The sequence below is a fragment of the Micrasema longulum genome, unplaced genomic scaffold (assembly GCF_059751315.1).
Source record: "Micrasema longulum isolate JH-2025_06_02 unplaced genomic scaffold, ASM5975131v1 h1tg001261l, whole genome shotgun sequence".
NCBI classification, from domain to species: Eukaryota; Metazoa; Arthropoda; class Insecta; order Trichoptera; family Brachycentridae; genus Micrasema; species Micrasema longulum.
In genome coordinates this window covers 7323-34577 of record NW_028278448.1, presented here as the reverse complement: position 1 = coordinate 34577, position 27255 = coordinate 7323, and the positions used below count along the sequence as shown (strand labels likewise).

The window sequence follows — 27255 nt, the reverse complement described above, 5'->3', positions numbered from 1 at the left end:
TTATATATTTCAAGGTACTTAAGTAGAAAATAAAAATAATCTTACGAACTATAGCATGTAGATTAATCATAATTGAGGGAAAAACCAATGGTTAAGGGTGAGGCTAAGTGTTTAATAGGTAATGGGGAATTTTGGTATTTATATTTGAATTTCGGAAAAAAATATAATAAAGTAAGTATTTTTTGACATACAAGTATGTATTGTGAGATAATTAATGAAGCTTTATAGTTTTATAACTTTAGATAATTGTTTACATATTACAACAGAGATGAAGGAAATTTAAGAGAAGGTAATATAGAAGTCTAGGCATTTACAGGGCTTATGACCTGTCATTGGCTGGTTTAAGTGGCCACTTTACTCGCTGTGTAACATTCACCATTTTGCCTATGTTTGAACATCCACATTTTCTCAACTCTTCCATCTGTTGACTTTTGTGAAGTAAAAGTTTAGTTTTTTATTGTTTACTTTTTAGCACGAACACTTTGCAAATTTACTATTATGCTCAATGTTTGTTTTTGTAAATTTATTGATAGTTTTAAGTTGCTAGAATTTCACTCGTCCATGCTCTTTGTAGCTGCAAGACGATTAGTAATCTAGCTTCAATAGGTAAATGTTATCAACTATTAAATATCCAAATTTAGTAAGTGAGGTCTAGCATTCTAACCGTCCATGTGCTCAGTAGCTGCAAGACTTGTTGTTATCTAACTTCTATTTTTATATATTTTTTTTTATTAATTTTTTTTAAATATCACGAAATCTCTAAACTTTATTGTAAAATAAAAAATGTAAATAGGGGCTAGATTTCTTATTGTCTATGCGCTCTGTAGCTGCAAGACGTGCTGTAATCTAGCTCCTGTATATCATAATTGGAGAAAAGGAACAAGAATCCCAAACGTCCATGCGCTCTGTAGCTGCAAGACGTGGTGGGATATTTATTTATTGTACAGCGCCTTTGAGGTGATTTTCACAAAAACGGCGCTATAAAAATTATCCATATATATATATATATAAAAGAGCTGAACCCTTTATCATGTGGGTGAGATTCATCTAATTGAATTATTTCACCTACATACTAGGCAACGCCCGAAAATGTTGATTTTTCAATTTCTATACTTCTTCATGGACCAGGTGGCAACTATATTTTGAGTTGATGTTGATTTTGTTGAAGTTGATTTTGATGCCTAGACTTCTATATTACCTTCTCTCGAATGATCTTCATCTCTGTTGTAATATGTTTATATAAACAGCTCCCCAGGGAGGTGAATCCAGTCCTTGTCTACAAAAAATTGGACAAACTCAAAATATTGTTAGATAATTGTTGTAGAAAATTCCTCGATACAGTTCATAAGATTATTTTATTTTCTACTCAAGTACCTTGAATTATTCAATCCACCTAATCTTCACATTGGTTTGAAAATGCTCTAACAAGGCGAAACAATTGTCACGAAATTTTAGTTTGTATATTTTATATTTTATTTTTTATATTTGTAAAAATAAAATAAAGTGTTCAGTAGACTCAAATCCGTGTTTGATTTCTAATATAATAATAAGTTTAAATATGGAGTTTTACAAAATAAACACCAAATCTACTTTGAATGACGTGACTGGTTTATACGAATCAACCAATGATTAGACAGTTATTATATAACCACAAAGTTTGTGCTTCAAATATAAAATTTATAATACTTATTGAATCTAGCCGTGTCAATAAACGGGAATTGAATTTACGTTTATTTCGAGTGTCGATAGTCGTTACGTTGCGTCACACGTCTAGCAAAGTGCCCGCCACTTAACCTTTCCAGCACTAACACTTAACTACTACTACTACCGTCACGCCATTTTCCGTAGGGGTAGGCAGAGAAAATGGACCGCCACACACGTCTATCCTGGCATGCATTCCTAGCTTCTTCCTCATTCATACATCTTGTCATACATGTCCTTCGGTTCTGTCCGCTTTTGATAGAGTGATGTGTTTCACGCCGTTTCCACGATGATCAGAATGGGCAAGAAGACATATTAGCATATTTAAAAAATATTTAGAACAAAGAAAATTTTTGAAAACAAAATATTTAAAAAAAACAGCGCGGCGCAGTAGTAGATTCCCTCCTCCCTCTCATCGGTTGTCCCCGCAGAAGTAAGCAACTATTTGCTTTTTTAATATAAAAAAAAAATAAAAATATATTCGTTATAAAATAATATTTTTACGTGCTAATATGTCTTCTTGCTCATACTGATCATCGAGGTTTCGGATGTGAAAGGGTTTAATGAATACCCTGTATAGATTGTACATGTAAAAATATGTACGTGAATTGTCTGTTGTTAATAATTTACAATTTAATGGTTATTAAATAACGTCTTATCACTAATACCTAAATCCTAAGTCATTGCCAGTAAAACTATAAATCAACTTACGTCCTTATACATCGGACAACGATGTTTCTGACTCCCCCATAAAGCCTGAATCTATACTTCTATCGTCTACGCATCTCTCAGACATCTATTACATTGTCGCTTTATTATCCTGGTGCCTATGTTCAAATAAAAAAAAATAGGTAAATAGTGTTAAAAATAAATTCAAATATATTTATATTCTTACGCCGTGATCACCCTATGAGCGTTGGAAAGGTTATATGCCGATAGCTCTACCAGCTCCAAACGGAGAGAGTCTGAATTTGGTTTCCGTTTCGCAGCAGTTGGTGACTTGTTAGGTTGGTATATTGTGGACCGGTATTTAATGTTGCCTGTGTCCATACATCCATCTTACAATATTTTAAGCACACGCTTAAATGACTTTCATCCTTGCTTTTCCAATTCCATACAAGGCATTCCACCCAACTCCATACAGTCTACACACGTGCGTTTCCAGAAATTATCCAGCAGCCAGTGGGCCACATGGTGACGGTATCTACCTACTGTCTACAAAAGCTTCTCTTCGGACATCTTTGTTAACCATGAAGTTGATACAGTGCTTTATTTATTTAGTTTTTTATTGCTTACTTCTTGGCATGAACACTTGACAAACTTACTACTATGCTCTATATTTTTTTGTAAATTTATTGATATCATTTTGACTTTGCTAGAATTTCACTCGTCCATGCGCTCTGTAGCTGCACGATGATTGGTTATCTAGCTTTCATATACCAACTTTAAAATACCTAAATTTTGTAAATGGGGTCTAGAATTCCAATCGTCTATGCGCTTAGTAGCTGCAAGACGTGTTGTAATCTTGTCTTGTATCTCTCCTTTTTATTATTCATATTTTTTTTTTTATATCATTAAACTAAATTTATTTGTCAATTTTTTAAATGTGTAAATGGGGGCTAAATTTCTAACTGTCTATGCGCTCTGTAGCTGCAAGACGTCCTGTAATCTATCTCCTATCTGTTATATTTTTTTATTGATCTTAATTGAAAACGAGGAACTAGAATCCAAACCGTCCATGCGCTCTGTAGCTGCAAGACGTACTGGGATATTTATTTATTGTACAGCGCCCTTAAGGTGATTTTCACAAAAATGGCGCTATATAAATTATCCAACTATATACAAGCCAGTCTGATTAAAAGTTAGGTAACCATACTATTGCCATTTTAAAACTCGTTTTTTTTCAAAATCGCGCTTATTATAAGTCAAATATAACTCAAATTATGTATTTGGAACAAATTTTACTTCGTCTCCGTAGGAGTACCAATTTGCGTAACCAAGTTTCGTCTAGGTTTTAAAAAGGCGTAATCTGCCGGTCGAAAAGTAATTATATTTTAGTTATGTAAAACTTTCAAGTGTGTTTTATCAGAAATACATTAGACAATGATTGTTTTTATCTAAGTTTTATCTACTTTATTTTTAATGACGCAATTTTAAATTAACAGCGTTTCAAAATGGCGAAATCGTATGATTTCTTTACTTTTAACAGACTATATTATATAGCAATAAGAGTCGACGCCAGAACTCCACTGTTGACCCTTTCAGACCTGAATAAATTCCTGTATAATTTTTATTTTTACTATGTGTGTGCTGAAGGAATTATTTGAATTTTTTTAGCAAGCAAACAAACCATCACGTCATTACCCCGTAGGTGTAGGCAGAGAGGATAGAACGCCATATCACTCTATATTTGCATACAGACATCGCTTCCACTACATTCATACCTCTTCTACATAACTAGAATCCCAACCGGCTATGCGCTCTGTAGCTGCAAGACGTGCTGGGATATATATTTATTGTACAGCGCCCTTGATGGGAATTTCACAAAAAACGGCGCTTATAAAATTATTCAAAACAAACAAACAAACCATCACGCCGTTTCCCCGTAAAGGTAGGCAGAAAGGATAGAACGCCACAACACTATCTTTCCATACAGACCCCGCTTCCTCTACATTCATACATCTTCTCATGCACGCACGCCGATTCTTCCTACTTTTGACATGCCCATCTTCAAGTATTTGACGGACTCGATCGTGCCATGTCTTTCTCGGCCTCCCTCGTTTTCTACATCCATCAACATTCGCATCGTAGATCCTTTTAGCCGTTCTTTCGCTGTCCATTCGCTCTGCATGTCCAAACCAATGCAGCACCCCTCTCTTGATTCTGTCGATAATGCAAATCTCAGCCTTACACAGTTCACGAATATTCCTTCAATTCTTTCATCTGTTGATTTTTGTGATGTTGCAGAGCTGAAACCTTTATTTATGCGGGTGAGATTCATCTAATTGAATTATTTCACGTACCTAGACTTCTATATTACCTTCTTTAAAATGTTCTTCATCTCTTAATATAAACATCTCCCGGGGAGTTGAATCCACTCCTTGTCTACAAAAATTTGGACAAACTCTAAATATTGTTCAAATTATGTGTTTGAATGAACGTCCGGGCTTAGGGGTTGATTTTGCTTCCCGCGGCAAGCTTTTATTTGCCAAGATTGATTTCGGTATACCGCTCACCCTGTTCACGTGTGTCATTATATTATTTGCAAGTCAGAATCCAGCTTATTGATAACCGTTCTTATTTCTGACGTTTCTGGCACAAATTTTATCCAAATCGATGCTGGAAATTCTGGACACGTTCCAGGGCCCCGATCACAATGGGAAGTTAACAGAGTTATCGTCGACTGTCTACAATGAAAAACCAATATTTATGAACGAAAATTTATGTTTATTTTTTATTTTATTTATTTACAATTTTAAAAAACCCGTTAGGGTTACATTAGAAATGTAATATTGTCTAGTCATTTTATGTCTCGTCTAGTCTAGTTAGTTCAGTCATCATGTGCTTTTTCAGATTGATTTTAAATTTGTCTCCATTAAAAGTTTTCAAGTAGTAAGGTAGGTCGTTGTAGTGTTTAAGTCCATTATGTAGTATTTTTGACTGTCCTGTGTTTGTCTTTGCTTTTTCAATATGATAGTGTTTTTGTTGTCTGGTGTTATATTTATGTATGTCAGCATTTTTGACTAATATTATGTCGTCGTCTTGTATGTTTCCCAGTGTTATTTTGTGCACAATTTTTAAGGTCTCAATTTTAGTCAAGTAGTTTATGTCAAACTGGTGTGTTTTTTTGTACAGTTCAGTCGTAGAGGTCAGGTAGGGTAGGTTGTATGTTAGTTTAAGAATTTTATTTTGTTGTCTTTGTATTCTTGTTATGTCTGTCTTGTTGCCAGTTCCCCAGAAGGCGATCATGTAACTCAATTTACTTTTGACATAGGCTTCGTACATCATAATTTTTTCCTTTCTCGGTATATAATCTTTAATTTTGTAGAAGAGGCTATGTAGTGATGCCATTACTTTACTTTAATCTATATACGAGCATATACTCAAATCTAGCAAAAGCAAAGCATTGCCGGGTTCAGCTCTTTATTAAACCTCCCTCCCCGGTGATGTGTAGCTAGTACACATTGCGTCTAATAACTATAAAATCTTTATAAATATTGGGTTTAGATTTTCAGTATTCCTCCATTACACACCGTTTTGGAGAGTCCGATTGTATTTTTTTTTTATGTTAAATAAATAATAAATAAATACTCATGTGTCTGTGTCAACTAATCGCTCGTCCCATCTCAGCACGGGACTTTTAGTGTCATGGAGTTGGGACTTATGTCTCAAATAATGTGTAATAAACTACGTGCATGTAAATAAACAAATTAATATAATATATTACAAAATGTGTTCTGGTAAAATCTACCTTAGCAAGCAAATGTTTGTCGCAGGAGGCAAAACTAGCAGTTCTCAATGGGGTTCTGGTGCCGACCCTAATGTATGGGAGCGAAATATTGAATTAGAAAAATAATGATGAAAGTAGGTTGAATGCTGTCGAAATGCAATCTCTCGGGCGAATATGTGGTAAAACGATGTATGATAGGTGCACAAATGTCGAGATACGTGCACTATAAAAGGCTGATTAGAGCATTAGACAAAATATACTTTAAAAAAAAAATTATACATGTGAGAATATTATCATTATTTTTTATATTATAAAATGTACAATAAAATAACAAAAACATAACATCAATTATACATTTGTAGAGCATTTGATTCAATATTGGTTTCGGCGAATGAGACAATCCATGTCACATCTACCCATTTCCACTATCCATTTTTATAGCCTTTTAAAACATTTACTCATTTCCAATTTTTTAATAGACAACGGAAGTAGGTTATAGATTTTAATTGCATTGTACTCAAAATCCCTGATACGAAACTGTTTCTTAAAAACCAATTATCAGAGTCGTGTGGCAACATTATGGCCGCTCCGAAAATGAAAAAGGGCGGGATATACGATGTTTGTTGTAACTCTTTTTCCGGCTCTTAGAGGTAGGAAATAAAATAATAACTGTTATTTAGACACAGCTTCTTATAACAGCTTAATTCGTGAATCGGTAACTCTTACTGCTATTTCGTTTAAATAACCGAAACGCCTTCTCTACTATGTATGGCTTGTGAGTAATCAATTAATTAGCCTTGCAAATAGGAATGGTCAACCGTACATACGAATATTTCTCTAAGCGTTTGAACAACTTAAGTCAAACGACAGCACATGGTTTTACATAAATGTAATTATTATGCTAATTAATTCTGTTTAAAATTGCCGATTTCTTATATATCTAGCGATAACCTCCTTATTCGGGACAATTGGAAATAATGCCCAAATATGTATTTCTTTATTAATCGTATAAATAATCAACTTTGTATAATCTTCTTACCATATAGTGTAGGCCCTGTGGCCTATTTTTCAAGAGCGATTAGCCTCCCGCGAGGTCAGTACCCAGTTCTCTTTCCATCCATCTCTTTGTTGGTCTGCCCGGGAGTCGTCTATCTTGGGGTTGCTGTGCAATGCAATATGCGAGAGTTTAGATTCTGTAATGTCCTGCCGGTAAAACAACGCTGTGACCACACATTATGGTAGATCACTTTGTTGTTTCGGAATATAGTATACGAGATTTGGGTATTATACTTGGCTCTAAACTTTCTTTTACAATTCATGTTATCAATAAATCCTTAAAAACTCCTTGGATTTATTAACAGAAGCTCAACTGACTTAAAAAATATCAATACCCTTAAAACTCTCTTCGGTTCCCTAGTTCGCCCACACCTAGAGTATTCCTCTGTTATCCGGTCTCCATATTATTTATTATTTATTTATTTATTTTAAAGAAACAAACAGTCGACAATGATATAATAACATTAAAAAAAAATACAGTTTAAAGACAGACCAGCAAAGTTTCTAAATATACATATTATTAAATTGTGTTACAACAAAAGGATGTGTTTATGCGTATTTGTATGAGAGTAAGTGTAGATGTGTGTTTATGTGTATTAGTGTGGGAGTAAGTGTTCAGGAGTGTGCATCATTAAATAGTAAGTGGGATCGTATCGCAGCCAGAAATAATAAGTCCTAATTTATTTTTAAATATCAATATTATATTATAATTTAACATCAATATGTTCACATCAAAAATATTCAATCAGTTCAACGTCGATTTTTAAGAAAGATAGACTGAAGGTTGGGCTTATCCAGAGACCAATATGCGTATAATAAGTTAGAAACTAGCTTAAATATATCTTCTCTTTAATACCGTCAAATTAAATATTCCAACTAGAAACCTCAGACAAAACTTACTCTTTCATACCGATATCCATAGAACTAACTATGGTTTTCATTCCCCTATGCCCAGAATTCTTAGGTCCGCCAACAAACATACCAGTCTTGATTTCTTTGATAACAAGCTGTCTTCTTTCAAACGATCACTGAATCAAATTCAATTATAAACACCCCTCTCCCGCTTCCACTTCCACCAAGTCTACTTTATACCATTTTGTCTTTCTACTTTCTTTTATAATAATTTTCGATGTACACATATGTCCTTAAAAATACCCATTGGGCGTATATATAAATAAAAAATATTAAAAAATAGAGGGAAAACATTTTTAGATGGGAACATGGAAGTCTAGGTATTTACAGGGCTTATGACCTGTCATTGGCTGGTTTAAGTGGCCACTTTACACACTGTATAACATTCACATTTCCTCAACTCTTCCATCTGTTGACTTTTGTGAAGTAAAAGAGCTGAAACCTTTATCACGTGGGTGAGATTCATCCGGCTGAACCAAATCACCTACTAGGCAACGCCTGAAAACAATTTTCAAATTTTTATACTTCTTCTTTTACCAGGTAGTCAATTCAACAATGTTTGAGTATGTCCAAATGCTTGCAGACTGGCTGGATTTCCTCCCTAGGGAGTTATTCATAATTACATTTATTTCAACAGAGAGGAAAGATTGATAAGCCAATGACATGTCATAAGCCCTGTGAATGCCTAGACTTCCATATTCCCCTCTCAAAAATGTTTTCCCTCCCTGTTGAAATAAATTTAATTATGAAAAACTCTCTAGGGAGGAAATCCAGCCAGTCTGCAAGCATCTGGACATACTCAAACATTGTTGAATTGAAAAATAGTTTCACGCACCCACCACGCAAGATTAAAAACTTAGGGTTCCCTGATCGTTCCCCGAATCATAGATTACTTCTGAGACCGAAAATTACGTTGCGAGCTTTTTGTGCATGCTCCATCCTCAGGGCTGGTAATCCAAACGCTCTCGTGGCCGTATTATCTCGTGTATTTGCTCACAAAATACACGAGAAAAACTGTTTTCTTGTGCCGCGAGAGTGGTTCAGAATAGCACCCTAGATATGTGAACTCCCAGGTATTTAAAGCAGTCCACCTTCTCGATCCTCTGTCCATTATCATACAGAGGCTGATCAGGGTCAGGGCAGGATTTGTTGCACATAATCCGAGTCGTTTTGGTATTGATATTAAAAACCCTGACGAGTAGAGTTTTCATGCAGTTTGTCAACAATTTCCTGAAAGTTTGAAAAGTTCAGTTTGAATAAGAATATTGTTATTATGTTAATAAAATTAGTATAAAACCACTCACCGACTTATCTGTCTACCGGTTTCGAGACGTAACCCGTCTCTTCGTCAGGACAACAACACTACGCCAACATGCAAATACCACTACACGCCTTCACCATAGTAGATTTGCAAAAATATAAAATCGACATGCAGGTTAGACACATGCTTCACTACGCCACCACCATTTTTACTAAATAATAAAGATAAAAATAATGTATGCACGATCGAGTCCATCAAATACTTGAAGATGGACATGTCAAAAGTAGGAACAATCGGTGTGCGTGCATTAGAAGATGCATGAATGTAGAGGAAGCGAGGTCTGTATGCCAAGATAAAGTGATATGGCGTTCTATCCTCTCTGCCTACCCCCACGGAGAAACGGCGTGATGGTTTGTTTGTTTGTTTTGTTTTCAATTAAGGTAATTTATTAAAATTATTTTTCAAAGCGGAATAATGATTTTGTGTTGCCCTAGGCCGCTCCTATAAACGCTTTTTTTATTATTTTTATGAACAACTTATACAGCGCCATTTTCGTACTATAATACCTCAAGGGCGCTTTACAAAGTGATTATATAAAGATATAAATTTAATTTTAACTTTTTAATTTAAGAAAAATAATGTACTTTGCACCACGTGCTAAGAATTTATTCAAATGATTTAGAGAACAAGTGGGTTTTAAGTTTCTTCCGAAACATCACTTCACTCTCACAGTTTCGCTTGTATCAAAGGTAAATTTTGATTTTCGGATGTTGTTGTAAAATATGGATCTTTTTCTCTCTAAAAATTTGTATATATTTTTAAAAATTCATTTTACAATTTTTACACAAAATTCTTTGAATAATAAATACACAGCCGTTACTGGCCACGAGATTCTTAACGAAACATGGTTTATTAAATTTAGCCACAAGGCATAGTAATTATTTCAAAACAACCGAACCGGTCGCTATAAATACACGTGGATTCTATAAGGCTATAAATAAAATGGATTTCTACTAATTAACTGATAGCCAAAATATGTCTGTATTTCGTGGGTATACTGGCAAGAAACGTTAGCTCGTTAAACGTTAAACGTTACTCTACTTTGGTACAAATTAATTTGTCAGCATGCGTCGCACTCCGAGTATAAACTCAAGTTGGTACATGATTACAACACCAGGTTTACTAGTATGGAAGGGCTAGCTGTTCCTAGATACTGCAATAAATATGGCAAAAGGACACTGCAATACAGTATACCTAAAATATTAAATATGTTACCAAACAATATTAAAATCGACGTTTGCTCAAATTATGGTTATTAGAAAAAAGTTTTTTGTATTAGTGATAGTTTTTAATTTTTCAAAATGTAATCTGTAATTGTTTTTCAAGTTAAATTATTGTTAATGTAGGTTAAGTGTAAATAATCAATGTAATTTATAAGAACCTGCTGACGAGTTGTATGTACGCATATGCAACTCAGCAGGACTTTAATTTAAGAATATTTTGTAAATATTTTTTGAACTAGAAAATATGCGGATTTGACCTAATGATGCAGTTTTGTAAAGTTTTTATTATTATTATTATTATGGATAACTTATATAGCGCCGTTTTCGTAATAAAATACCTCAAGGGCGCTTTACATAGTGATTCTTTTGAATTTGAAATTGAATTATAATAATTTATTTTGCTGTCACATGCTACGGATTTATTCAAATGATTCAAATGTGAAACATCATCACATGCCACGAATATTCGGCTGCTATCCGGTGTTCGGCCTATTCGGCTACTTTTTTAAACATTCGTTAAAATAGTACGCAGTATTCGGCCGAATACCGAAAATCAAATCTCGAAAAAAATCCCGAATTCGTGGCATCTCTATAGTCCTTAAAATATAGCTGGACATTGTCAGACAAAGTGACGACATAACTTTGTAGTAACGTCTAAGGTGTGATTTATATTGACACGAAAAATCATTTGTATTTGGTATGTTAATCGGGTTGTGGTCCTGTGGTTAGTGTCTCGTTAATCTCTAGAGTAGGATTCGAACCAAGGACCTTTGGTCCTTGGTTCTACTCTACCCTAACTCGATTCCATTTTCTAAAAGTGAGTTATTTACAACTCGTTGAAAATGGCCCTCAAAATTAAATATTTCGTTAAATCATAAGAACTCAAATATTTCTTTTTAAAAAAAAAAAATATTTTTTTAATACAAAGCTTGACATATAAATCAACATAAATATATAAAATCAGCTTTAAAACTAAAAAAACCTCAAATAAACCTAATTATTAACGACGTTCTTACAAGGTTACATCATTTTGCAAAATGTTAGAGATGGGACAAACTGATCAATATAAATTGATCGAATAAAAAAATAATTTGTTTAAAAAAGTATAAATGTCTTATTTTTTGGTGAATAATTGTCATAAACACACTATAATAGGCTTGTTTTTGCGTTTTTATATGAAGTTTCGGAAACAGATTTCATGTTTGCATGAAAAAACTGATAAAATCGATTTGATCAGTGATCAGTACTACTACTAGGGGTAGGCAGAGAGAATGGACCACCACACACGTCTATCCTGGCATACAATCCTAGCCTCTTTCACATTCATATATCTTGTCATACATGCCCTTCGGTTCTGTCTGCTTTTCACATGACCAGACTTAAGATTTTGGTTTATCTGATCATGCCACGTCTTCCTTGGTCGTCCTCGTCTAACGTTGCCGTTTATTTTCGCCATATATACTTGTTTTACCATTCTTTCGTCGTCCATTCGTTCTACGTGACCAAACCATTTTAGAGACCCTTTCTTAATCTTATCAAGTAAAGTAATTTCCCATCACTATTGACAGTAGTTTGGCAGCTATCATTTTAATCAAGCAAAATTTTAAGAACTTTAGTTTCCAAGTCACAAATGAATTATTTTTCTGAAGGAAATAATTTGTCTGCTAAGATTTGAACGCACTCAAAATATTGTCTCCAATATTTATTGTTTAATAACATGATTGAGATTCGGATAAATTTCTTGTATACTTTTTTTGATCCGTATAAACTGACTTTACTTCATGACGCCTACAGGTGGTGTGACTGTTTTATATGATTGTTTTCCGTTTATTTATAAATTGTGGTCACCTGACAGTTAATGTCTAACATCTACATATTCATATAGACGGAGTTGACATCTGACAGTTGTGTCTCGCTCGCTCGATTATTCTCGCTCTTTCTAATGACTTTGAGGGGGGAGAGATAATTTTCAGTAGTTGGCGACTTTATCAAAATGGGTTCAATATTTATGCATTAAAAAAAAAAATTAAAAAATGTACTATGCTTATCAACGATGTACTTAAAAAGATACGCGGTTTGACTTTTCTTCATTCAAACGCATTCGCATATTCTCTGCCTGGATTATGGCACTATAGCAAGTATGGACTTGGAAAAACAGGGATGAAAGTAGGCTAAACGCTGTTGAAATGCGATCTCTCAGGAAAATGTGTGGTAAAACTATGTACGATAGATGCACAAATGTTGAGATCCGTACATTAATTTGAATAAATTAATTTAAAAAAAAAACAGTATAAATATGAAGATATACAGTATAAACAGTAATCCTAAATGCACCCTTGTACAAGCATTACTACTACCCATTCTAGATTACGCTGATGTTTCCATGACTGATTTAAGCTGTGAGCAACTCGATAAACTTGAACGACTTCAGAATACATGCATAAGGTACATTTTTGGTCTTAGGAAATATGACCACATTTCTGATTATCGTAGGCAACTGAAATGGCTCAAAATTAGACAGCGGAGAGACTATCACTCCCTCTCACTTCTGTTCAATGTACTTCATAGTCCTAACGCTCCTATATACCTGCGTGAAAAGTTTCAACGCTTATCAGTTCATGGTTTACCTCTTCGTTCTAATTCTCGAGGCACTCTCTTAATACCCATCCACAATTCCTCTTACTTCTCTAACTCATATAGAGTCCATGCGGCTCGACTGTGGAATCATCTCCCATCCACCATCAAAGATGTTACTACATTATCTCTGTTTAAATCACGTCTGAAGAAACATCTCCTTTCTCTTCCTTAATCTCTCCTCCATTCCTTTTTCCTCTTTCCTCTTTTTTTTCCTTTTTCCCATTGAGTAATAGTTTTGATTTAAAGTAATTTAAAAACAAATCCGTTTATTTCTATTTTCATATATTTTTAGCTTTTCAATCTTTTTTTTTCTATTGAATATGTTCTGTAACTTGAATTATAAAAATAAAACTTTTATTTTATTGGTTGGTTGGAAGAAATTGCCATTTGTCAATAAGTCCGCCAATGTACAAATAACATTATGTACAAAGTTAAATAAATAAATTTTAAAAAATCAGTTCAGTTTAGGGGTGCATAAATCGGGAATACGAGTCCTAGATTTTGTCCATTTTAGCTGGGCATAATCAGTCCGACGTGCGGTTGTCTTTTTCGCGCAGTATCGCGGAGGCATCTGCGAGACAGTGACAGAAAAACAATGTCCGAATACCTATTCGTCAAACTGTGACGACTGAGACAGGTACGAATCCTAAGTATGTAAAAATTCTGAAAATGTACCCTGTAATTTTTTCCGAATTGCCAGAAAAAAGTGCGACGATAGTAATAATTTAAATTATAATAGGCATACTCGTACCTCGTACCTCTCGACTAGGTGCCCCTAGGAAACGACTAATTTCACTGATATTTTAATCAGCACTCTGTTCATATTATAAAGGGGGCTTAGTATCTGTTTATTCTTCTCTTCTTCTTTTCCACATCCGCTCCTAAGTGGAGCGTGTGGACATCACCAGTTGCCTCCAGGAGACCCTATCGCCAGCCAGCACTCTCGCCTCTTCCCACGCCAATCCAGCGCCCCTTAATTCCGCCGAATAAAGTCTAAAGATCGTCATCGACGGCCTTCCCGGACGGCGTGAGCCCGCAGGTTTAAAGAAGACGCAACTCGGGTTTAGGTTCTCCCGAGGCATGCGCAGCACGTGTCCACGCCAGGTCCACCACCGCATCCTCAAGACGCTCATTATAGGAGGCTGCTGCGTCCGTTCTCGCACTTCAATGTTAGTTATAAAAACTAAATGAATTTATTTAAACACTTTATATACATATTCAGTTTACATACATATGCTTAAGGGCGGGCATATTACCTTAAGGCAATTTCTTCTTTCCTACCCAAACCATTTAATTTGAGAAAATCAGCAGTACTTGCCTATGAACATTAAATTAATAATTTCATTATATAACAAAATATTAAACAAAACATATTTATTTTTTGAGAAGTAAAAATTGACTAAATATCTACACTTTACTATGAAGAGAGGAGGGGGTAAAGAGGGAGGAAAACGAAAAAACTTTAATATTCAGTGACATAGTGACATTTCGTACGTGATTTGAATGTAAATAAAGAAGTGGCGTCTCTGGCATTAGTGGGTAGATTATCCCATAATTGAGCAGCTACTACTGTGAAAGAGGAGGTAAAAAATGAGCGGTAAATGGGTATTGAAAGGGTTCTTTCGTTACTAGAACGGAGAGTTAGCTTATGCTGTGGTAGCGATTGGAAGAGCTTAGTATGTTCTCCCTTTTATTTTGATCTTTGTAATATGAACAAGTAGAAGAATTTGTGTATCTGGGAAGCATGTTTTCAAAAGATGGAAGAGTAGAAAAAGATGTTGAAAGGAGAGTGAATGCGGGCAACAAAATGAACGGCGCACTGAGCACAGTAATGGCTAGTAAAAATATGTCAATCGAAGCTAAACTGGTAGTGCACAGCGAAGTTTTAGTTCCAACACTTATGTATGGAAGTGAAACATAGAACTGGCAGAGAAATAATGAAAGCTAAGTGAACGCGGTTGAAATGCGATCTCTTAGACGAATGTGTGGGAAATCAATGTATGACAGGGTTACGAATGAAAAAATCAGGCGAGAGTGTAAATTATTGTGTTCTCACCGGAAATCAAACCCGGAACCTTCCGTGTGTGAGTCAAGCGTCTTGACCATTACACCACAGAGGGCAGCTTTGTAATAACAATATCGCAAACATGTTTTAAACAATGCTACTTCCCAAAAGAAAAAAATGTAAATCTATAATTTTTATGTTTAAATTTTTTTTTTAACTATTAATATAGTAATGTTCAGCCTTATTATTTACCCAAATATTTCAATTATGGTGACCATTTTCAACGAGTTGTAAATAACTCACTTAAATAATGGAAATCAAGTTGGAGTAGACTGGGGTTCGAACCTCTGACCTCTGATCCGTGAGTCCGCAACACTAGCCACGGCACTACAAAAAAATAATGTCATACTCAGAATGCCACAAAAACCACATAAAATCTACAGTAATATTATATATCTACGTAAAAATACTAGTAAGCTATTTAAATGAGTAATTTTAAAAGATAACAGTTAGATGTGGCTGACTGTTCCACACAATTTTAACAGAAGAAAATGACCCCGATTTAGCGTTGATACCACGAAAATAACGCTCAAATTCTCGTGCGCGAGAAAGTGACAGACGCAATTAATCAAATCTAGAGTAATAATATTATAGATTTTTTTCCACCACTGTGACGCGAAAATGTTTTTCTTCTTCTTCACGTGTCATGTCGGGTCCCCCCGACGCCGACGTTGACGATCACTCGGGAGAAAGCTTCTCTATCCCGAGCAGTGCGAAACAGCTTCTCCCCAGCTCTAATCCTGGTCCATGCTCGAATGTGGATGTTTCGAAGCCAGGAAAGCTGGTTTTTTCCGACCTCTCTACGTCCCTCGATCTTCCCCTTCGTGACGAGCTGAAGTATGGCATATTTATCACCTCTGAACACATAGCCAAAATATGATATCTTACGGAGCTTGGCGTTAGTGATCTATTAGTATTGGCTCTACGTAATACTTCATTGTTGGTTATCATATCGGTCCAAGATATTCCTAACATTCTACGGTGGATCCACATGTCAAATGCTCCAAGGCGGTTTATAATATTAACTTTTAGAGTCCACGCCTCTACACCGTACAGTAAGACAGACCATATATAACATTGACCATTTGTTGTCTCAGCTTAAGGTTTATATATCGTCACAAAGAAGATTTTTATTTTGTTTAATCCTGTTCGGGCTGCTTCTATTCTGCATTTTATCTACACGTCGGGGTCTACGTTTTCAGTGATGAAACTGCCTTAGTACCTAATTTTTTTTTCAATATTGACACCATTAAGTTGGAGATTTACATTTAGACGACTCTATCGGCTAAAAAGCATAAGTTCAGTATTGCTTCCGTTAATATTTCAACCAAAACGATAACCGACGGAGTTAATTTTTTCAAGCAGTTCTTGAAGGTCTTGTATATTGTCTGTAGCTAAATCACAAAGAACTATCGACGTGCTAATAAGCGACGTGATAACAATTTCTCACCATGGTTGTTCATCTTATTCGCGATCACAATGGAACATCCGTAAACACCTAATATGAAATGTCAAAATATTTACGTTTCGCGACGCATAATCCTGCTGCGCAATCACATTATTGAATTTTACCGGTGTAAATTTGGAAAATATTCAAAAACTGCTATTTTTATTTATTTATTCATTTATTATTTATCACGCTATTCATTACATTCGGCCGGCGGTTGGCAAGCCAAATATTAAAAAAAACAGTCGCCATGGTAATTTTAATTTAATTTTTCGGCCTCGTGGTGCAGTGGTCAGCGCGTTTGCCTACCACGCAAGAGGTCTCGGGTTCGATTCCCGACATGAAATATTTGTATAAAGAGGTTTTTTTACACTAGAATATTTCATAGTCTGTGGACTGGTATCTGAAGCGTAAGACTGATAATCTTATCTTTATGTAATTTTTTTATTATCAAGATACACTGCGATTGGTGTACTAATGTAGTGCCCTATGCACCATTAGGTGCGGAAAGGGAATTATGGATGATGAATTTTCACTTTTTGTATAAGATAATCGTATTTTGTATTTTGCAAATGCAATATATTGTATTAATTTTTATAGTAAACGCCGATTTTTCGCCAGTGAACTGTATTTATTTACGGTGGAAACAAATAACAAACCGACACGAGCGTTGACTTATGACTGCGATAACTTAGGCATTTTAATTATTGTTCACTGTGATCGCTCAAATGCTTAGCATGTTTTTAAGCACGTCGATAGTTATTTGCGATAGAGCTACTGCAATTAGAACGGTGTCATCTGCATATCTAAATCGGGTTGTGGTCCTGTGACTAGCGTCTCGGACTCACGAACCAAAGGTCCGTGGTTCGAATCCTACTCTACCCCAACTGGATTCTCATTTTCTAATTGTGAGTTATTTACAACTCGTTGGAAATGGCCCTAAAAATTAAATATTTGGGTAAATCATAAGAACGGAAATATTTCTTTAAAAAAATTAAAAATTGATGTCACACTGTTTATTTATTTATATACGGCATTTCTGCCATTTACATATATGTGGTATAAAGAGTGCTTAAAAATAAATATATTTAAAAAAAAATCGAGTATGAAATATTAATATACTCGTACTGTACACATTATTAATTACTTGAAATACATATATATTTTAAAGAAATTATACAATAACAAAATACATTAATCAATCAAATTATAACTATTCCAACCCAATCTTCTGAAGATGATTTGCTTTTTTCCGAGATTCCGACCTTCACTCCGAGATTTGTACCAATCAGCGCTTCTTTTGAAAATGCTTTTACTTTAAGAAAATAATAATTATTATGTTTTTCGTCACTCTGTACACAGCGCAGTTGCTTCCTATAATACTAGACTGAAGTGTCGCACACGCGATTAGTTTAGTTTATCTTTGCCCTTCTATCGCGGTAGACATGTTCGCGCCTCGTTACGATATAGCGATACGTTATATCGACTATCGACGTTGTAAAGCCGTGATTTCGTAACTAATATTATTGTGTCAAAAGTTCAACGAAATGTCAAATGCTCACTTTTGTTATCGAAACACGTGTTCACAGTTACAAAAAGTGACGAATAATTTATTTTAACGAAGGGGGAGAATCTTATTATAGAATGAAGAATTTCAGTGGTTTATTATTATTTTTCGTTTGTTATAGACTCAAACTGAGCAAATTTTTTATTTGTTAATTGTCTCAAACTCAGCCAATATTTAAAAATATTTGTTGATAGACTTAAACTAACCCAATTTTTCGTTTTTTTTATTTCTTAAAAGACTCAAGCTAAGCCAATTTTGATTTAAAAAAAATTGTTTATTGACTCAAACTAAGCCATTTTTTTATTATTTGTTAATAGACTCACACTAAGCCATTTTTTTTATTTGTTAGTAGACTCAAACTAAGCCACTTTAAATTCTTGATTTGTTGATAGACTCAAATTAACAGAATTTTGTTTTTATTTTATGTTTAATGGACTCAAACTAAGCCATTTTCAAAAATTTGTTAAATGACTCAAACTAAGCCAATTTTTTATTTGTTTATTGACTCAAACTCAGCCAATGTTTAAAAATATTTGTTGATAGACTTAAACTAAGGCAATTTTTCGTTATTTTTATTTCTTAAAAAACTCAAACTAAGCCAATTTTGATTTTTAAAATTTGTTTATTGACTACTAAGCCATTTTTTTTATTATTTGTCAATAGACTCACACTTAAACATTTTTTTTTATTTGTTAGTAGACTCAAACTAAGCCAATTTAAATTATTGATTTGTTGATAGACTCAAATTAACAGAATTTTGTTTTTATTTTATGTTTAATGGACTCAAACTAAGCCATTTTCAAAAATTTGTTAATTGACTCAAACTAAGCCAACTTTTATTTTATTTGTAAATATACTAAAACTAAGCCTATTTTAATTTTTTTATATTTGTTCATAGACTCAAACCAAGCCAATTTATTTTATTTTTTTATTTGTCAATTGACTCAAACTAGGCTTTTTCTTCTTTTTTCATGTGTTAATAAATTCAAACTTAACCATATTTGTTAATACACTCAAACAAAGCCATTTTTTTTGTTCGTTCATAGACTATATATAGATGTTCAAATATGGGCAGAATGGTGAATGTTTCACAGTTTGTAAAGTGGCCACTTAAACCAGCCATTGACAGGTCATAAGCCCTGTAGATGCCTAGACTTCTATATTACCTTCTCTTAAATGTTCTTCATCTCTGTTGTAATATGTAAAAATATTTTATTGTTGTAAAAAAAAAATTAGCACTCTTCCCATCGACGGGTGATATAAAACTATGGGTGATATAAAACGAGGAGTGCTCTCCCGAAACTGTAGTAGTGTTCTTGTAAAAGAATAAAAATTGTGTAACACTTACAAAGCTTTATTTTCATAATAGTATATAATGAAGTGTTACGAAGTAAATGCCGATTCAATTAACAATTTTGATTTTGCGTTTTTATATCAATTTTCGGAAACAGAGTTTTACGTTTGCATGAAAAAGCGGATAAAATCGATTTGAGCGGTACATGGTCAGTGATCAGTACTTTCTCATCACTAGTCACGTTAGTTTGGTAGCTGTCATTTTAATCATCTATATTTTAAGGACTATAATGCATGTATTCTGAAGTCGTTCAATTTTGTCGAGCTTCAGTGCGTGGTTTACCGTTCACCTTGTCACCCCCCTGTCAATGTCTTACGCAGACTTTTCATCCCCAGTAATTAAAAACTAGCCGGTTTTATAAAATTATCGGCGATGCCGTTTGCCGCTACGTTATGCGCACCGCTTTATATGACGCGTTACGAATGGGCATACAAGTAATAGTCGTATGAACACCTCACTGATAATTTCTTATCTTATCCGCGTTTCCTGGTTTATGGCTTCAGCTCAGAAACCTCAGAGTAACAATAGGGAAATATCACGCCTTTACAATATTACATTAATACTGGCCATCATCATTTCATGTCCACAAAGAGCCTCCATGCGTCTTTGTCGGCTGCCAAACCTTCTTTATTTATTTATTTATTATTATAACTAACGGCCGTAGCCGATTTGTACAAAAATAAAGTTAAATACAAAGTCATATAATATTAGCGGACCCGACAGACGTTGTCCTGCTCGTAGTAGGTACCTAGCATGCGCGGTCCGCTCATAGAACGCATGGAACCATCGGTTCCCCTACATTTTGGCAAATCATGTTTATACAATAGCATATTTAATAAATTAATTATCAGTCATAATACCTAACATTAAGATTACTATAAACAAATTATGTAATAATAATTAGATTAATAATCGCGATAAATTGTGAAGGAATTTTATTATCGCCTTAAAATATGCTAAAAAGCAACGTAGCCTCCGGCACACCCATTTACCAGCGCTGTCAAGCAAAAAAGCAAATAAATAAATAAATGATTTTTAGAAGAAAAAGAGAAATATCAAAAATATCTTTTTTTTCCCTTTATTAGGGCCTACTACCAAAACTTGATAACATCGGCCAAAAACAAGTTACTTTTATAAACATAAACAGACAGGAATAACAATATACATACAAACAAAAGACAAGAAAAATATAAGTACACGAATAACATCAAAATATCAATTGTAATAATAAACACAAATCCAAACCAATAAAAATTTCAACATAAATTGAAATAGGCACTAACAGAAAAACCCACCAAAACCTGATAGTGCCTATTTAACAGAAAATAGAAACTTACAGTAAAATTAGAAGGAAGATAGAATTTAATAACTAGAAAAATTACAACAAAATAATCAAAATAATGACAAACTTAATCTTATATTAATGATAAATTATAACTATTAAAATTAAAATTAAAAATTAAACGTCGGAAGTAATAATGACAAAATATTTTACATAAACCTAAAAATGAAAGATAAATTTACTGTAAAAAAATAAAGAATTAATTTAAACATAATTATTTCAATGACATAATTATTACAAATCATAATAGGGAACAGTTTGAACTTAAAAAAATATAAACAGAATTAAATAGGTGCGAAGGTTTTCACGGTCACTGTTATCAATATTATGTATCTTTTTTGGGTGATACCGTGTATGTTGGATTTGATCCGACGTTTCGGCTACCATTGCATTAGCCATCTTCAGGGAAAACTGAAGATGGCTCCTGCAATGGTAGCCGAAACGTCGGATCAAATCCAACATACACGGTATCACCCAAAAAAGATACAAAATATTGATAAACAGAATTGATCAATAAACAATTTGTTCAAGAAAAAAATTGAGATAAATGAATTGGAAAGGTTATAAAAAACAAGTAAAATATCAAATAATTTTTTGTGAGACGACCGGAGTTTGACGTTTGCAAATAGAATGCCATATTCGAAAAAATATTTATTTTATGTTTTGGAATCAAGTACCTAGATACCTACTTAAATGAAGCATTTTAAAATTAACAATTTTAAGTTTTGGAATTTAATCACAAAAAAGTACCTAGGTACCTACTTATCAATGAAAAGTCTTTTTCCAAGCTAATAGCAGGCAAACCACCGTTCGGGCAGGACATATATATACCATTTATTATTTAATAATGTTTTTAGTAAGTTTTCCGATTTTTCTCTACCTTAATCCAGTTACCATCTTATTACTAGTTTATTTCATTGAATTCAGGTCGTGGTTTTGCAATCTTCGGGTAACATATTGAATATTTTGGGGCCCAGAAACCTGAAATTTGTTTGCCCGAATTCAGAGTTTGTGGTAGACCCCATCCTTCAGCCCAACGTAATCCGACACATCCCGACCGCAAGTTTCGGCTGAACCGAAATTGTGGACGAAGCTCGTTTTACTGGCCGAAACTGGCTAAAACCGTAACCGAAACTTCGGTCGATCACTAAAAATTAAAATAGGTGTCGAAATTGTAAAAAAAACTATACGATTTCATACAGACGTCAGCAATATAAGTTTTTCCTTGTTTTTAAAATTAAAATTTTATAAAAACATACTTATGTATTTATTATCGCCATCGTGCCATTGTAAAAACATAGTTTTAATTTATTTCTCTTAAATAAGTACCTACTTATTTATTTGAATAAATTAATTGTGTTAAATATTTTTTTGCCATAGGCCCATTTTACACGTATCATCCAAATCCGCACGGCACAGTACACATAGGTTGGATTGATATTATTTTAGTAATGATCAGCGCGTTTGCTTACCATGCCAGAGGTCTCGGGTTCGATACCCGACATAGTTGACATGACAAATTTAAATAATATTTCATAATTTAGATAAATAAATAATTTAGATAGATGAATAACATATTTTTTAGATCGGGTTGTGGTCCTGTGGCTAGTGTCTCGGACTCACGGACCAAAGGTCTGTGGTTCGAATCCCAGTCGACCCCAACTTGATTCCCGTTTGCTAATAGTGAGTTATTTACAACTCGTTGAAAATGGCCCTCGAATTGAAATATTTGGGTAAATCATAAGAACGCAAATATTTTATTTAAAAAAAAAAAAGCAAATATCCAGTCTGGCACCTGAAGCGTAAGACTTATCATCTTACCTTCATGTGACAAAAATGATCAAAAGATTTTGCGATTGGTGTACGAACTCAGTGCCCTATGCACCAATAGGTTCGGAAAGGGAATGATTTTGATGATGAAAATGGATGTACGCATTTATAGAGCTTATAATCTGTCTTCGGCTGGGTTAAGTGATTACTTGTTCCCATTCTGAATATGTGAATATAGAAGCCACTATAGGCAGAATGGTGAATGTTATACAGTGTGTAAAGGAATCACTTAACCCATCCGATGACAGATCATAAGCTCTGTAAATACCTGTAGCTCAATCACAAATAACTATCGATGTGCTGATAAGTGACGTGATAACAATTTATCTCCATCGTTGTTTATCGTATTCGCGATCGCAATGGAACATCCGTGAACACCTAATTTTTAAAGTCAAAATATTTACGTTTCGCGACGTATAATCCTGCGCAATCACATATTAGAATTTCACCGGTGCAAATATGGAAAATATTCCAAAACTGCTATTTTTATTTATTATTTATATTTATTATTGCATTTGACCGGCGGTTGGCAAGCTAAATGTCAAAAAAAGCAGTCGCCATAATAATTTTAATTTCATTTTCACTTTTTTGTATTAGATACTCCGCACTATTTTGCAAATGCAATATATTGTATAATTTTTTATAGTAAACGCCGATTTTTCGCCAGTGAACTGTATTTATTTACGTGGAAAACAGAAAACAAACCGTATTTTATACAGTTTTTTTTACTCGACAGTATTTTATAGACCTCAACTACTTAAAAAATTTCCCTGTTTTGATCCCTTTTTCTTTAAGTACCGTTTTTAGCGTTCTAATTACATTTAAAGTTTAAAAAAAAAAACAAAAGAAAAGTTTAATCTGACATAATATATGGGTACTTAAAATATTGTCAAAATTCAAACTGTATCAAACGATAACCTGGTTTTTGAAGATTTCTCTTTGGATGGATTGGATGATGTTTTTTAAAGATTAAAATAAATGCAAAATTATTTCATACCATAAATGTAAACATCCTTTTATTTTTGATTATAAACTTAATGGCCAAGTTCTTTCGATTGTCACCTCTATAAGAGATCTTGGAGTGATCCTAGATAATAAACTAACTTTTCTGGAACACTTTGATAATATAGTAAACAGATCCTTAAAAATTTTAGGCTTTATTAATAGAACTACGTCTGATTTCCAAAGTATGCTTACACTTAAAACACTTTATTGCTCTTTAGTTCGCCCTATTCTTGAATATGCATCTGTAATCTGGTCCCCTCATTATGCTGTTCATATCAAGCGCCTTGAATCAGTTCAACATCGTTTTATAAGAAAAATTGCATGGAAGATGGGATTGGAAAGAGGTGACTATTCATATTCTGATATGGAGAGGTTTTTAAGCATATCAAGTCTTGAAAAACGCAGATGCATTGCAGATATAATCTGCATGTATAAAATTATGAACTGTCTCATTGATGCCCCTGAAATTTTGCAAAAGATTCTTTTTAACGTTCCCACCCGTAGACTAAGAAATAATGAAATGCTTTTCCTCGGTCACTACAGGACCAATTATGGTGCACAGTCGCCTTTGCCCAGAATGATCAGGCGGGTGAACGATCATCAAGATCTTGATTATTATGGTGTAAGGATGTCTTTCTTTACAAATCAGCTAAAGAATCTGTATAGTTAGCCTATGCTTTTTACTTAATCTAAAAAATCTATCATCTGTCTTTGCTGCTTATTTCTGTTCCTTATATTTTTTTATTCCTTTGTAAAAATTTCTTTTAATTGTAATGTTTATAATGGACTTTGTCCGTAAATAAATAAATAAATAAATAAAATATACTTGTGACGAACAGTAAACATGTCTTATCGTATGAATATTCTTTTGTCATGTTGGGCCAACTAGGAAAGTGCATTATTTCATTTTACCACTAAACATATTGTGTTATCATCAGATACCCATGCCATAATATCAGAGTTCTCGTGAGAGACACGAATACAAAATGTGCCAATAACAATGGATAATAGTCTTACAACGGCCATTGTTAACAGTGACAATCGCGCGTGTGTGACAGAGTACTAAATGCTTGTGCGTATAACTGACTCGGACGTAAGTGTGTCAAAAAGTTTCCAGAATGCCGGGAACGTATAGATAACCGCAGTACTGAGTGAAAAGTGATTTCAAGATGATCGGGCCTTCGTCGCATATAAGCAAGTTCTTGCTTAGCCTATTTTTCCTGCTGCTGGTCTTCTTTGTCTTCATGGACGTCAGCATGTACCTCAGGATACAGAACTATCCGATTAGTTCTGACAGTCGCAGGTCTCCGAACGACGCCCTCGAAACCCAGGACCTGAAGAATTGGACTTCGTACTCTAACGGATCGAGGAAAGATTACTCGGCAGAACCGCCGAAGAACTTTCAGGAATCCGTCAGCTCCAACATTTTGTCGTCGTCAACTCAAAGCGACAGACGAGTCGACAGGGCTTTTGGAGTAGACGCGCCTGATTACGAGTCCGTAACGTGGGTCCCCTGCTACATCAACCCTCTATGTTACCCGACTGTGAAAGCCCTGATGCTGGACCATACAAACCACTACCTCTTCGCTCCTCTGGTGTCGATTTTAGATGCTTTCGTCGGCATATCGGATCGAATGCCGTATATAACGCCAAATATTATATCGTATTCGCACGTGGGTCTGGCTGTGATCTCCGGAAAGTTGATTTCGATAGATTCTTTGGCGTATCGAAGAGTAGGCGTCGTGCTCTTCCAGATACGAACGCTGCTCGACGATCTAGACGGCCACGTCGCTAGGTCGAGGAAACACATCGTAGGAGAACGCTCCGAAGTGGGAACGGCCGGGTATTACATAGACGGAGTGTGCGATCTTCTCGGATGCATATTCTTGGTCATCGGGATTTTCTGTTTCCTGAAAAACAACCCGCCCAGGAGAGGGTACGTGAAAGTGCACACAGTTTTACCGCACTACAACGAGAGTATAGTCACGAAGGAGACGATGGACTCGAGCGGCGAAGTGGGCTTTGTTTACAAGCCGAAAGTTTCGATGGAGAGGATGTTGCGGAAGATACTTCTGTTTTCTGGGCAACTGATGATGTCTTCGGTGGCGTGGAACCGCTACATCGACATCTACCAGGAGTCCCTCGAGCGGGACGGAGACGATCTCGGCGATTCTCAGCACCGGCGGCAGCGGACTATCTTCAGATCAGGTTTGTTCTTCGGCGTCGCTTGGCTGTGGAAGATCGTTAACGTGCACAGTTTTCTGCACTGCATCCTGTTCGCCATTTTCTGTGATAAGCTCTGGGAGTTCCTCAGGTTCGTCCAATTCTTCGGATATGCCATTCTGGTCATCGCCGTTGGACTGACGGAGATGCACGTCTTCAGAATACAGACTTTTATTTATAAATTTCAGTAGCCAAGCTCCTTTGTAGACTGCTTGTAATAATATTATTAAAGATTTATGTAGAAATACTATGTTACAAATTAACTTTAAAATATGCTTTGCACTATTTATTAAAAAAAAACATTCAAATTCATTATATTGAAACGGGCCGTTAAGGAAACACCTGATGGTGCCTAGGACATTGATTTAATACTAGAGTTCAAAAATATCACGATCCAACCTAATATTAGGAACAATATTTTGAGTTTGTCCAAATGTTTGTAGAAAAGTACTGGAGTCAACTCCCTGGGAAGCTGTTAAAATTAACATATTACAACAGAGATGAAGAACATTTTAGAGAAGGTAATATAGAAGTCTAGGCATCTACAGGGCTCACGACCTGTCATTGACTGGTTTAAGTGGCCAATTTACACACTGTGTAACACTCGCCATTCTGCCCATATTGTTATACATTTAATGTCAGGGAGTTTAATCTAGTACTTGTCTACAAAAATTTGGACAAACTCAAAATATTGTTGATAAATCCACCTGGTCCATAAAAAAGTATAGAAATTGAAAAAAAAAAATTTTTTTTCAGGCGTTGCCTAGTATGAAGGTGAAATAATACAATTAGATAAATCTCACCCGCATAAATAAAGGTTTCAGCTCTTTAACTTCACAAACATCAACAGATGGAAGTATTGAAGGAATTTGAGTATGGGCAGAATTGTGAATATTACACAGTGTGTAAAGTGGCCACTTAAACCAGCCAATGACAGGTCATAAGCCCTGTGGATCCCTAGACTTCCATATTACCTTCTCTAAAATGTTCTTCTACTCTGTTGTAATATGTTAATATTATGAATGAGAAAGTGTGCTTGCCTGTTTTTAATTTTTTTTTTATTAAAGGAATAACCCGCTAAGTCTCTACTTTGAGGCTTGTCAGCTGGTGGGATAGAGGGGA

General features: G+C 34.7%; 2 protein-coding genes across 2 annotated transcripts in view; both read left to right on the top strand.

Moving 5' to 3' along the window:
* Positions 1-26878, top strand: part of LOC148276193 (putative ATP-dependent RNA helicase DHX35) — a 42631-nt gene extending 15753 nt beyond the window's left edge. The window contains exon 5 of the transcript XR_015823836.1: positions 24849-26878. The gene's annotated coding sequence lies outside the window, so the exon portion shown is untranslated. The remainder of the gene's footprint in view (positions 1-24848) is intronic.
* Cpes (Ceramide phosphoethanolamine synthase) lies at positions 25080-26324 on the top strand. Its single transcript, XM_088234605.1, has one exon. It carries the CDS (start codon positions 25080-25082, stop codon positions 26322-26324), a length of 1245 nt encoding a protein of 414 aa, XP_088090731.1.
* Positions 26879-27255: the final 377 nt, after the last annotated feature.

Excerpts from the sequence above, each read along its gene's own strand:
- Cpes (XM_088234605.1), top strand. The coding sequence starts at position 25,080 with ATGATCGGGCCTTCGTCGCATATAAGCAAGTTCTTGCTTAGCCTATTT.